Genomic DNA, 12724 nt, shown 5'->3' with positions numbered 1-12724 from the left:
TCCCGTCACTGTTCTCAGCCGCAGCTCCCGCGGCTGTTGGGAGGGCTGATGTGGCATCCGCCTTGTAAGGCCGTCATGAGGCTGGAATGAATGAACACACTGAGCACCACAGCTGGCATCGTCATCAATACGTATTCACCGCCACTGTCACCGAATGAGACCATGTCGTCCTTAAGGGAGGAACAACGTCGCATCTACTCACTGATTCATTACCGGGCACCTACTCTGCGCCCATCACTGCTACACGGTAGGACTTCCCTGTGAACGACTTCTAACACGGTTCCTGGCTGGTAGTGTGAGTGAGTGGAATAAAACTAGACAGGTGCGCAAAGTGAGCGTTACCAAGATTCTGAAGCCCTTAAGGAACCCGTAGTTTACGTTGAACTCAGTCTTTGTTCAATCAATGTACATTTTGCAAATAACGTCTTTATTTCAAACAGCCTGAATGGCGCACCCTCTACCCTTGGGCTGGCCCCAGGTGGGAGCTGGTGTGAGTAACTGGGCCTGAGTTCCTAAGGGCTCAGAGATCTTGCAATGAGCAGCCCACGGTAGTCCCTACAAGAAGCGCTTCTTCCTCAACAGCTAAGTGTTTCTGAAGCCAGGCCCGAGCAGGGGCTGCCTCCATTTTGAGGAGGTGGGTTGTTGCACTGCCTTTGTCTTGTTTTATGTCCTCCAGAACACGGAGACCAGTTTGACCAGCAATTCCACCTCCCGTCAATGGGGACATCTAGAAGAAAGAAGGTCAGCGAACATGAATTAGCCCTTGTCATACCTGGTGCCCTATGGAGGGGTGGGGTGTATAAGCCAAAAGGCTTTGGGAGTCTGCTCTTATCTCCTCCCTGTAGTCAGCTGTCTTTCTTGCACACCATTGTACTTGCCATGCTCCCTTCTACCACAGGGCCTTTGCAGATGCTGTTTCCCTGGCCCGGAAAACTCTTTCCTCTTCTATTCATCTGGTCAATCCCATTCACCCTTCAGATCTCCATTTAAGGTTTGTTTCTGCAGGGAAACTTCCCTGACCTCTAACTCCCCACCAATTCTTCATATTTTAAGCTCTTGGCATTTTATAGCAGTTACAACTGAAACTTTAAATGTATTTCTGGGACAATTCAAATGATGTAGGTCTTTCTTGCTAAACAGCAGTCTCCACGATGACAGGATGTATACCTGCTTTGCTCACCACTGACCCTCGCACCTGAGCTGGCACGTTAAGAGGCCGATGTACACATCTGGTGAATGACTGGCTCTCAGCTTAGTCACTTCCCAGCTACACGACGCTGAGTAATTTACTTCCTGTCAATGTATCACCGAGGAGCTCTGTGAGCATTGTGTGTTACATGAAATAGTAACAAACAAAGCACTCTCCCCTCCCTGACATTTGCTTTTCCCTTGAGGATTTTTTGGTTGTTGATGAGATTGACAAGTAATTGATTCCATCCACCATGATATATCAGGTGTCTGGCTGAGTCTCTGATGGGCGGTTTCATTCCACATGCATTTCTCAGTATCTCCGGGCCTGCCCACTCATAAAATGAGAAGGCTCCAGTAGGAGGTGTCCACGGTCTCCTCCAACCAGGAGAAATCCTGTGGTTGTGCGCTACATGCTGGGGGCACAGCACTGTGCGGGGCCTGGCTGCAATGTGGCAGGGGGTGGAGGGGGTAAGAACCACCCTGAGCATTTCACTGGGGAGAATAATAGTGCAGGCGGGAGTCAAGAGCAAAGGCTGCGGCAGACACACTGGACCTGAACCTGTGGTCCCACACTTATTGTGTGACCACTGGGCAAGTTCATTAGTGATCCGCAGCACCTCAGTTTCTTCATCCATAAGATGGGGATGTTGACATACCTACCTTGTGATGTTGTGGTGAGGACCAAAGGATCTAATGTATGTAAAAGACACAGTAACACTGTTCATTTTGCTCTAAAACAAACTAACATTTATTTTGCTCTTACAATGTGTTAGGCATTGTTCCAAGGGCTTTATATATGTTTCAGGAGAAAATCAAGGCAGCTCTAGGAGGTAGTTAATATCATTGTCTCCATTGTACAGATGCAGAAACTGAGGCACCAAGCACATAAGTTGCTCAAGGTCACAGTTACTAAATGCTAGAGATGAAACTCAAACCCACGCTGAGTCCGAGCACTCAGCAAGGTGCCCGATACATAGTAGTACATTGTTTTTACTGGATGTGTCATTTCCTTTTTTTAATGGTACCACTGAAAAGCAAAGCGAAGCAAAGGAAGGGAAGGAGGAATCCGGGGTGGGGGCATATTGAGAACTCAGATAGTAAACTGGCCAAAGAATTTGAGAGCTGGAAATGATCTTGATGAAAGCCTAGTCTTTTGTTTGTTAATTCAGCCCCTCCCGCAGAGCAGCAACTATGCTGGGCCATGGGGACACAGAGATATATGGAACATGATCTCTGCTTACACACGTAGGGGAGACAGACACACACAATTCAAAGCAGAATATGTTCAAAGTGCTATAGGAGCGCATAGGAGGAATTACTTAATTTTACTCAGGAGTGGAGGGTTAAAACTTTCACAAAAGTGCTGAATTTTGAGCGCTGAATAAAAGTTCAGTTTAAAAAAAAAAAAGGTAAGCATTCTCGATTGATTCAAAGAAATGACTTGCAAATGCCACGCATGAAGGTCCTGGGACACAAAGCCCTCTAAGGTGTGAAAACAATGAAATACAAGATCAGGAGCCAGGATGGACCTCAAATTGCATAGCACCCAGCTCCCAACCCGACAACCCCAGTGCTCTTCTTGCCCTTTTGAATTACCCTCCGAAATTCCCTAGATTTCCCCTTTCCGACCAACTCTCAGAACTTCCTTACCTTTCTTGTGGGTGACCTCGCAGGCTGGGCCCTGGAATCCAATAGGACAGATGCAGTCACAGCGTGATTCTGGAAAGACAATGCAGAGAGTGTGACTCGTACCATGTGAAACAGAACTCTTGAGTTCAGCCCCCCACATCAAAGTGGTGACACTTCGCCATTAGATTAAGTAGGAGAAACATGTAGCCAAAAGATTTAAGAGAAGAAGGTTCAGGACCCAGAATACCTACTCCTTCCTTGAGGGCCTTTTGCTCATGAGGATGTTTATTGCCATCACGGGAAATCACACAGCATTCCTGAGGAAAATTACTCGTGAGCTGACATTTGACCCAGCCTCGTAAATTTCCAGTGTTAGAGGCTACATTACTGGTCACTGAGGTCACTGGTGCTCCATTTCACCCCAAGGGGTTTACTTGTTCAGCCTCTGCTTGAATACTCCTAGTGATGGGGAACTCACTGTCCTTAGAAGTCTCATCCTACTTTTGGCCAATTCTGACCCTTTGGGAGTTATTTCTTATGTTAACTTGTAACTTATCACCCTGGAGTTACTCTCCTCTGGATCACACAGAACCCCTTCACAGGACTGTCCTAAGTCAGGCCCAGGCACACCCCAGTCCCTGGCTGCATATTCTCCTCACACCAGTGCACATCCTCAGGTGGGTCCCAGCTTCTAGGTCCAAATTTCACACAAAGGCAAGGGGATTTCAGCAACCCTAGATCAAGACCTTGAGCTGATGGGCTGACCCCACTTCTTGCTGACCACATCCCCACTTAGGTGTCCCCATTCTGAGGGCAGAACTCCCCACCTTAGGCTCTCACTTATCTCTGCTTTGCTCCCACCCACCCTGTCCGAGAAGCTAGACATATACTCTTCAGTCTCAGTTGGGAACCGGTCTTCTCCTGTGTCCCCTCTGGTGAGCTGGCTCTATGCACACAGGTCTCGCCCTAACTCCAGGGGGCTCCCTCCCTGGGTGGGGATCTGCTGTACCCAATTGCTCCCGATATCTTGTTTTGGCTTCACACTGGACTGGACCTTTCCTCAGCCATCGCCGCAGGAGTTTAAGATCTTAGGCCTCAGCCAAACCCAAATTTGCTCTGCCCATTGCAGTGGCCCCGGATATGGCCCTTAAAGTTAGGAATCAAATTCAAATGGCCCATCCTTGCTGCCGCTCCCCCAGCCCCCAATCTTCTTACCATGTATAGGTCAGGACGTGCAGAGCCCAGGGCCTCTTATTTGGTCCAGAGAGTTTCCCCAAGCCCATCCCCACCTCCTATTGCAGACGGCACATTCTCAGCCAGCTCCTTCGGTGTTATGCTGCTGGAACCTAGGCATTCTGGGCCAGAGGAGCATGTCCTAGTTGCCTACTTTCTGACTTCTTGGGAAATAGTCAGACTAACACTTGTTCTAATGCTCGGTACACGTTAGTGTAACTCTTTGGTCCCGTCTAGCTCTCCCACTAGTCTGTAAGCCAGTGAAATCATGGATCCTGCGTGCCAGTGAACTCAGCCGTAGATCAGCTTCTCAGCCCTGACTCCGCAGTGCAATCACCTGGTAGGCTTTCTCAAAGGCCAATCCCAGCGATTCCCTTTAATTGTTCCGGGTTGAGGCTCCGGACTCTCACGTGGGCCCGGGCTGCGAGCTGCCTTAAAGGAACAGCATGCTCTTTGCCCAGAGCTGCACCGGAGTGTAGGGGCCCCTTCGTCCAATCCCACCTCACCTGCTCCAGGGAGGTGGGGAGTTCAGCAGTGGGGAGTCCCACCCCGGCTGCGGATTAGAAGTACCTGGAGAGAGTTTACCCATCCTGATGAGGAACCTTCTCGAGAGTCACATGATCCAGGTGGGGGCTTGAGCAACAGTAGCTCTATCCACATAGGTCTCGCCCTAACTCCAGGGGGCGAGTTTCACTCGGGTACTTCTAATACCTGGTCAGGGTGCGGAAGCTCAGTTTTAGAGGCTCCAAATGCCTCGGGGGCTCTTTGTTCCCTCTGAGAAAATAAAGAGGGCTTTATGATGGTCCTTGGGGCCTCGGGAAGAGGACTAGGGATTGACCTGGAACTCTTCTTGAGATACCCAGAGGGTATGTGGATTTGATGGTGTGCTGGCCCCAGCACCAGCCCCTCCAGAGGATATCTTCCGCAGGGACGCCAGCTGCCTGGAAACGGTACCTTTCAGGACAGGGACTCCATTCCCTTGGCAGGGAGCACAGTGGCAAGGGCTGACTTCCATCTGGAACTCCTCCAGAGCCTGCTTCATGTTCTGCCTTATCGCGCTGGAGTAGGCAAAGTCTGTGGCCGTCACCAATTCATACAGAGGCTCCGCCTGGGGAGTGGAAGGCATGCGTTTCAACAGAAGACATTCACCAAACAGAATGGAGAAGCAAGGTCCCACGGGAATGAGCGAGGGGCCTGGAATGAGACAAGGGGATTCATCTGACCCTGGCTGGATGCCCCAGTATGTAGACGGATGCCCTATCCTCGGTCTGTCCCATCCTACCCAAAATCCACAAATAAACTCATCCGAGTTCAGGCCAGCTCCTACTGAATGCCTCCTAAATGCCAAGCATTAAGCATAAGTCATGAGTAAGATAAAATCCACAGGAAGCCCGAGAGAGAGACACAGTTACATGTACTTACAGCAGGTACAGGCGTGAGTGCAAACTGCGAATGGAGGGAGAGCAGCTGGTTAACCTGTCTTTGGTGGGGGAGAGGAGGTGATTTTCAAGCCGCTCTTTGAAACTTTATAGGAGCTTTGTCCCAACATTGCCCCCGCCAAAGTTGGCAAAATCATTCATGTCACTCAAAAGCCACCACCACGAAGCCTTTCCTGAGCTCCAAAGCTCACAGAGCACCTTCCCACCATGAAGTGCTCAGCATACTGTCTAGCGCTCATCCAAGACTGATTCTATCTCTTTGCTCCTTTGCAGTCATTAATATTTTTTATGAGTTGAAATCTTTTTTTTCCTTCTTGAATTAGAAGGTAAGCTGCTGGAGATCAGGGATATTTACTGTCAGCTCTGTGTCTCTGGGGTCTAGCCCCAAGTGTCGTGAGAACAGCTAATAAAAGTGCATAGGCGAGGCACCTGGGTGGCTCAGTCAGTTGAGTATCTGCCTTCGGCTCAGGTCACGACCCCAGGGTCCTGGGATCAGGTCCCTCCCCCCTGCTCATGTTCACGTGCGCACACACGCGCGCTCTCTCTCAAATAAATAAATAAAATCTTAAAAAAAAAGTGGATGGGCGAATGAATGGGGGATGGAAGGCCTCATCAGGGCAATAGCAGCTGGCCCGGAGAAGAGGGGGTGGACAGCAGAGACCCAGACCCAGGGACAGCGTCACTGGTCGCCCGTGGACATGGTAGTGTTTTACAAGAGGAAGCCATAGAGTGTGATGGTGCTGACGGGCTAGGAAAAGTCTGAGGCGAAGTGCAAAGAAGTAGTTAAAAATGTTCGGAGCCTCTTGGCCCTAGTTTCAGCTCCAGGGCCAGGTTCCTCTCCAGATTTTGTTTGTGATCCTGCCCTAACCCAGCTCTGGAGAGTTTAGGGTCTGTCTAAATGCAGGCAATCATGCCTAATAGAAGCCTCCAGTGGGAAGAAAATTGCTTCCATTTCTTAATGCATCTGATGCTGACCTTCGCTCCAGTGGGCAAAGCAAGGCCCCTTGGTGGTCCCATTGTCTCACCGTTTTGTGGTCAATGAATTGATCCAGAGGCGGTTTGCAGAACAGTCCAGCCTGCTGGCCACATGTGGGGGAGGGATGGGAGGGAAGTGGGGGGTTTGCTGTTCACCAGAATGAGCTCCTCCAACAATCTGCTCTCCCTGCCGGAGCACCTTGAAAGGCTGCCTTTAACCCCCCAGGCATTCTCCTACCAGCGCTGAGCTCGGCTCCAGGAGAGAGAGCAAGTCAGGGGCGGCACTGGAAGAAACCTCCGCCGTGTATCGCGCGCCAGAAGCGGGGCTGGTGGTGGACGCACGTGATTCCACTCCATCCTCACGAGGTAGCAACTGTTAGCCCTGCTTTCAGATGAGGTTAAGTGACTTGAACAACGTCAAAGAACTCGTTAAATAGTATTGCCAGGACTCTGAACCAAAAGCTTTTGTTTTTCTTACTAGTTCATGGTAATTATTGATAGAAGTGGCTTGATTATTCCCATTTACAGTTTCTATGCCGGTATTCTCCAAATTTTGCAGACTGCAGTTTACCTTGGGACTGAGCAGCGACTCCTGGACTCCACAGCTCCTTTTGTTCGACGGTGGTAGGGCACCATTGTCCCTTCTTTCATATGTTGGCCCTTTCCTCTGGTCTTCCTCTCTCTTTTCTCCTCTTCTTCCTCTTGCTTAGTCCCTCCCTTTTTCTTATTTCTCCCCCAAATACACAGTCTTACCTATTCATATTGACCATGGGGTCCTAAGCACACTTGCTCTTGTGAAAAATTTTTTTTATCATATTGCGGCAAAGGGATGGTGCTCACTATTTATTAAACTCCACGAAGTTCCCCGTAATGGACCCTAATAATGATAATCACCATTTATCTTCTTCTCCTTCTTTTTTTTTTTTTTTTAGAGATAGAGAGCCAGGGGGTGAGGGGCAGAGGGAGAGGGAGAGTGACTCCTCAAGCCAACTCCACGCCCAGCATGGAGCCCAATGCAGGCCCATTTAACGTTTCTGTGCCTCAGCCTTTTCATCTGTAAAATGGGGCTCCAGAAGACCACATGCTTCATAGGATTGCTGTAAAGATCAAGTCAGATCATGTATGTATTTAGTTCAGCACCTAATCACTATTGCCAGTGCAATGATTATCCGTTATCATTAAGAATGGTGATCACCTGGGGTGCCTGGGTGGCTCAGTCAGTTAAGCGTCTGACTCTTGATTTTGGCTCAAGTCATGACCTCAGGGCCATGAGATCGAGCCCCGCATCTCTTGGTCAGAGTCATTTGCCTTTCGAGAATCTTCGAGTACACTGCTTTAGAAAGGGATGATGGTCACACTGTTAGAAAGGTGTGATTATCCCTGGTTACCAACAGATCAGCTGCGTTTCTTTCTGAGTACAGAGCAGGACTGCAATCCTCTGACATCCTTAAGGGCAGGTTTGCAACGTGACTTGTGTTGAGCGGTGGAGAGTGAGCAGAGGGAGGGTCCTTGCCAGGGTGAAGATTTCAGAACAGAGCGAGGTGACATTTCCCCTTCCCTTACCACTGCTCTGGTGATCTTGGAAGCACATGACCACATAAAGCCTCCATCACCTGGGTCCCCGCAGGGCACTGCCAATAGCCCCCTCCTTAATATGCTTTGGACATGCTCTGTAATTGAGAAATAAACTTTTGTTGTCTTAAGTCACTAAGATTTGGGATTTTTTTTTTTTTTTACTGCAGCATAACCAAGTCCTTCCTGACCTCTCCGTGGGCACTATTCACAACTCTATCTTTTCCTTCTACCCTGGGCCATGCCCGAGCTCTGTATAATAGCTTCTCCATCAGCCTGGATCTCAGACCACAACCTAGCCTCCCTGACTGCTTATAGACGTGTACACGGCTGGTAGACTAGGTGACTAGGGTTGCCAAATACAGAATGCCCAGCTGAAGTTGAATTTTAGATAAACAACAAACGATTGTGAGTACAAGGATGTCCCATGAAATATTTGGGGCATGCTTATACTAAAAAGTTATCCATTATTTGTCTGAAATTCAAATTTAACTGGACATCCTGCATCTTCACTTGACAAATCTGGCAAATCTTTAGGTGACTCCTTTATCCATTCATAATGTCTTTGGGATTTTTCCTCCATCAGTGACCATTTCGCTGGGCCCTGAGCTTTTCCTTCAAGACACCGTGGTTGTCACTCCACTGTCTTTCAGGCACTTAGTGTTGCAAAGAATTCTAACACCAGGACAACTTTTATTTTTGTAGGATATGTTTCTAAAAATAAAAAAAATATATTAGGATGCGTTTCAGTATTGTCTTGTTTTCAGTACTTTTGCCCACTTTTCAAAGAGTTCTCCATTTTGCGTTATCAGCTCAGGGAAGTCTCTCTTGTTATGTCCACGATTAATGCATCTTCAAATTTAGTCTTGTCTCTTTCTCAGAAGAAGTCCTTGAGTTTTCGATTTCTCCTTCTCTACTCTCTTTTCGTCGTTATTTCTTTTACGTCATTGCTTTAATCTCTTGGTCTTTTGCTTCTACACGAGAAGAATATTTTTATGGCACCTTTCACATCACTGACTCAATTTTCTGCAGTGTCAATTCTGTTCTTTACAGTTTCCAGTGTAGGCTTTCATCGGCTCCTGCGGTTTCCCAGAGTCAGCCACTTCCTTTCTCATCTGATGAGTACTCAAGAGCTCAGCTTCTATTTTTGACTTCCTCCTAAATCTTCTCATCACAAACCAAACGCATTCTAAAATTTACTTCTGTTTTTCCACTTTTCCGTGGAGGCTTGTCTTCTGCATCTTGAATGTAATTTCAACCTTTTGTGTTCGGGACTCTCTTTACATGTCACTGCTATTTCTTAGCTCTTTGAGGAAAGAGCCATTTCTCTGAGTCTGGATTTTACCAGTAAACAGTGGAAGCAGACTCTTCAGTGTTCTTCCTCCCTGTCCACCTGGCTCTTATGGTATCGTGTTTCAGGTCTCGATGTTCAAGGATGGTTTATGGGTGTAACCCCCGGCTAAACCTCTGTGTCCAGGAATCGCTGATCCAGTGGCCTCCACAGTCCCGGAAAGTAATCGCTGCTCCAACTTCCTGGTGAGCTGACACTGCAGAGAATTATGGTGAGCTGATGTGAAGCCGTCTGCAGTCTTCTCTTGCCGGAGAGAGTGCGTGCAAGAGTGGGATGCCCAGAACGTATGCTTCCAACTCCGGTCCGGGGCTTACAAAGGAAGGGCTTAAGAGCCGTCAGTAATCTCTTGCCTCTCCAGCTCCTGAAAACATCTCTGAGTCTTTCCTCTTTTGCCCCCGTCAGCCCACACAGCCCCTCACAGCACTACCCTGACAGCGTATGTGATGCTTTCCATGACGTCACGCACAGACTGGGAAGCACTTGTCTTCACTGTACCTCTGAGGTTATTTGCAGGCCGGACTGAGATGTTTAGCGTACTAACCTGCCCTACCTCTCTTCCTCCCTCCCTCTCTCTCTCTCACACACATACACACACATCATACACACCATATCACATCACATGCTTGGCACTTGACATTCCCCATGCCCAGTCTGGCACATCCAACCTATTCAGGTGGGTAACCGAGGAAAACTCCATTAATTCTCAGTTTTAGAAAAAAGATGCGGATAAAATGCAAGTGACAAGTAGAGGCTGGGGATCTATTTTTGCCTTGAGCTCTGTTCACTCCCATGCCCATCTGTGACACCAATGTCACCACACCGTCAGCCAATCCCAGATTTCTCTGGAGCTGCCTACGACCTACGGCTGACTTTAGTCTCCTCAGTGCTTGTCAACAGCTGTACCCTCAGTGTCACTACTGAACACAAAGCCGAGGAGAGCATGTGAATGGCAGCCTTCTTGTTCTGCAGAAACCATGCATTTGACATACCAGTAAAGACACTGTGGGAAGCTGCTGGGGTTGGGGACTGCAGAGCCTCCCGTCAAGAGCTCCAGTCCCTCATCGCCCCTCCTTGGCAGCCAGACTAAATCTCTGGGGGCAGCGGGGGGAGGGGGTGGATGCCAGACAACCAATGACGGTATAGACAATGGCGAGAAGAGGATGGCCGAGGATGGAACGTGGACACCATGCAGAAGTCCCCACAGGCAAGGACCCCCTACTGTTGATGCGTACGACAGTCCTGTTCGAGCAAACTTCTTAGTTTAAGATTGCAAAACTGCTCTTGTGTGGGTGACAGGTGGTTGGGATCATTAGTTTTTATTCACCAAACCCACAGGAAAATCTGGAGGAGAGGGAAGAGGTCAAAGTCTCGGGTGCAGACCTCACGGAGACTCTTGAGCAGCTGAGGATGGATGCAACCTCCATGACCTTGATTTTCAGCAGCCACAAGATGGAGGTCAGCATCTGCGATCTGCAGACTTGGTAGGATTCGATGAAATAACCCTCCTAAAGCCCCTGGCAGGGTGTCAGTAATACGGTAGGTGCTCGAAACGTTCGGGATCACCGTGCGGCCTCACCCTGTCCTGTAAGATGGTCGTGCCTGGGTGTGTCTTACTGCTTGCTCGGTACAGACCATATGCTTGATCCTTACAGTTTCCTGTGTTTTCCGCCAGTGTCCTAATTCCTGTCCCATTGCAGGAACCTAACCATTATTTGTTGGCTGAATGAATGAAAGCTAAAATAAATAATGGAAAGAGTGATTCTCTGATGAAATGGAAACAATATCTATTTAAGAAGGCTGGAATCAGAAGCTGTGGTGAATTTCCTTTAGCAACTTGGGGGCCCTGAGTGGGAGGGACTCAAGGGTCTCTAGCTGGTGCTGAACAGTATATTGTAATCGGTCCACTCCAGATACATTATCCACTAAAATGTGTGTGCCTCGAGATTAGGGCGTGGGTCTTACTGAGCTCTGTATCCCACGCCCCGGCATTCTTTTTTTTTTTTTTTTAAGATTTTATTTATTTATTTGTCAGAGAGAGAGAGAAAGAGAGACTGAACAAGCAGGGGAAGAGGGGCAGGGGCAGAGGCAGAGGGAGAAGCAGGATCCCCGCTGAGCAGGGAGCCTGATGCGGGGCTCAATCCCAGGACCCCACGATCATGACCTGAGCGGAAGGCAGACACTTAAACGACTGAGCCACCCAGGCGCCCCCCAGCTGTACCTTAATTTTGATGATGTCTGGGTTGTACTGCACCGCGTCTCCCCACTCCTGCATCAGGTCCGCCGTCGGCAGCTCCTTATATGCCAGGGTGGTGATGTGCTCACTTGCCCCTCCCCGCACAAGGACCACCAAGTCATCCACCATGGTGTTTCTCTTGTTTCGGTCTGGAATGGACACAGAGACCTGGCATGTCAAGGGATCCACTTCAGCACCTTGGAATTTACTGCCACCCAACCAACAACGTAATTACCACAATATTTATTAAAGTCATTCTGGAGGTGCCGGGGCACAAGATGGGTTCCTGCCAGTGAGGAAGTCATGGAGCAAGGGGAGAAAGGCAGCTCTCTCAATCTTTTGGACACAAGTTGGGGGCAGGACGAGGAAGGGACATCTATAAATGCCAATCACTGGGTCTATGGAAGAGAGCTGATGGACAGATAAATATGTGTGTGTGTGTGTGTGTGTGTGTGTGGATAGATAAGTCATAGATAGGTAAATAGGTTGACAGGGAGATGAGTTGTTGATCATTAATGTGTCGGCCAGTAATCTGTGGTACATGTATTAACTCCCTTAATTGCAGATAAGAAATCTTTTTTTTTTATTTTTTTATTTTTATTTTTATTTTTTTAAAGATTTTATTTATTTATTTGACAGAGATAGAGACAGCCAGCGAGAGAGGGAACACAAGCAGGGGGAGTGGGAGAGGAAGAAGCAGGCTCCTAGCGGAGGAGCCTGATGTGGGGCTCGATCCCATAATGCCGGGATCACGCCCTGAGCCAAAGGCAGACGCTTAACCGCTGTGCCACCCAGGCGCCCCAAGAAATCTTTTTTTTTTTAAGATTTTATTTATTCATATGACAGAGAGAGCCAGCGAGAGAGGGAACACAGCAGGGGAGTGGGAGAGGAAGAAGCAGGCTCCCAGCGGAGGAGCCCGATGTGGGACTCAATCCCGGAACGCCAGGATCACGCCCTGAGCTGAAGGCAGACGCCCAACGACTGCGCCACCCAGGCGCCCCGCAGATAAGAAATCTTAGGCGCTAAGGGTGAAAAGGTTTATCTGGGGAGCCCCGCTGACGCTCTAGGCTATAGTGCTTCTTTGTGTGGGATAACAGGTGG

General features: G+C 48.8%; 1 protein-coding gene across 1 annotated transcript in view; it reads right to left on the bottom strand.

The window, feature by feature from the left end:
- Window positions 1-431: 431 nt before the first annotated feature.
- Window positions 432-12724, bottom strand: part of C8B (complement C8 beta chain) — a 37896-nt gene continuing 25603 nt past the window's right edge. Inside the window, exons 9-12 of the mRNA XM_008699149.1 lie at window positions 11609-11772; window positions 5008-5161; window positions 2842-2910; window positions 432-727 (exon numbers count right to left, since the gene is read on the bottom strand). Of these exons, the coding sequence (XP_008697371.1) occupies window positions 576-727; window positions 2842-2910; window positions 5008-5161; window positions 11609-11772 (539 nt within the window). The 3' untranslated portion in view covers window positions 432-575. The remainder of the gene's footprint in view (window positions 728-2841; window positions 2911-5007; window positions 5162-11608; window positions 11773-12724) is intronic.

Source organism: Ursus maritimus, unplaced genomic scaffold (assembly GCF_017311325.1).
Source record: "Ursus maritimus isolate PB19 unplaced genomic scaffold, ASM1731132v1 scaffold_12, whole genome shotgun sequence".
Lineage (NCBI taxonomy): Eukaryota > Metazoa > Chordata > Mammalia > Carnivora > Ursidae > Ursus > Ursus maritimus.
The sequence above is the reverse complement of the archived record's forward strand: the minus strand, read 5'-3'. Positions and strand labels throughout refer to the sequence as shown.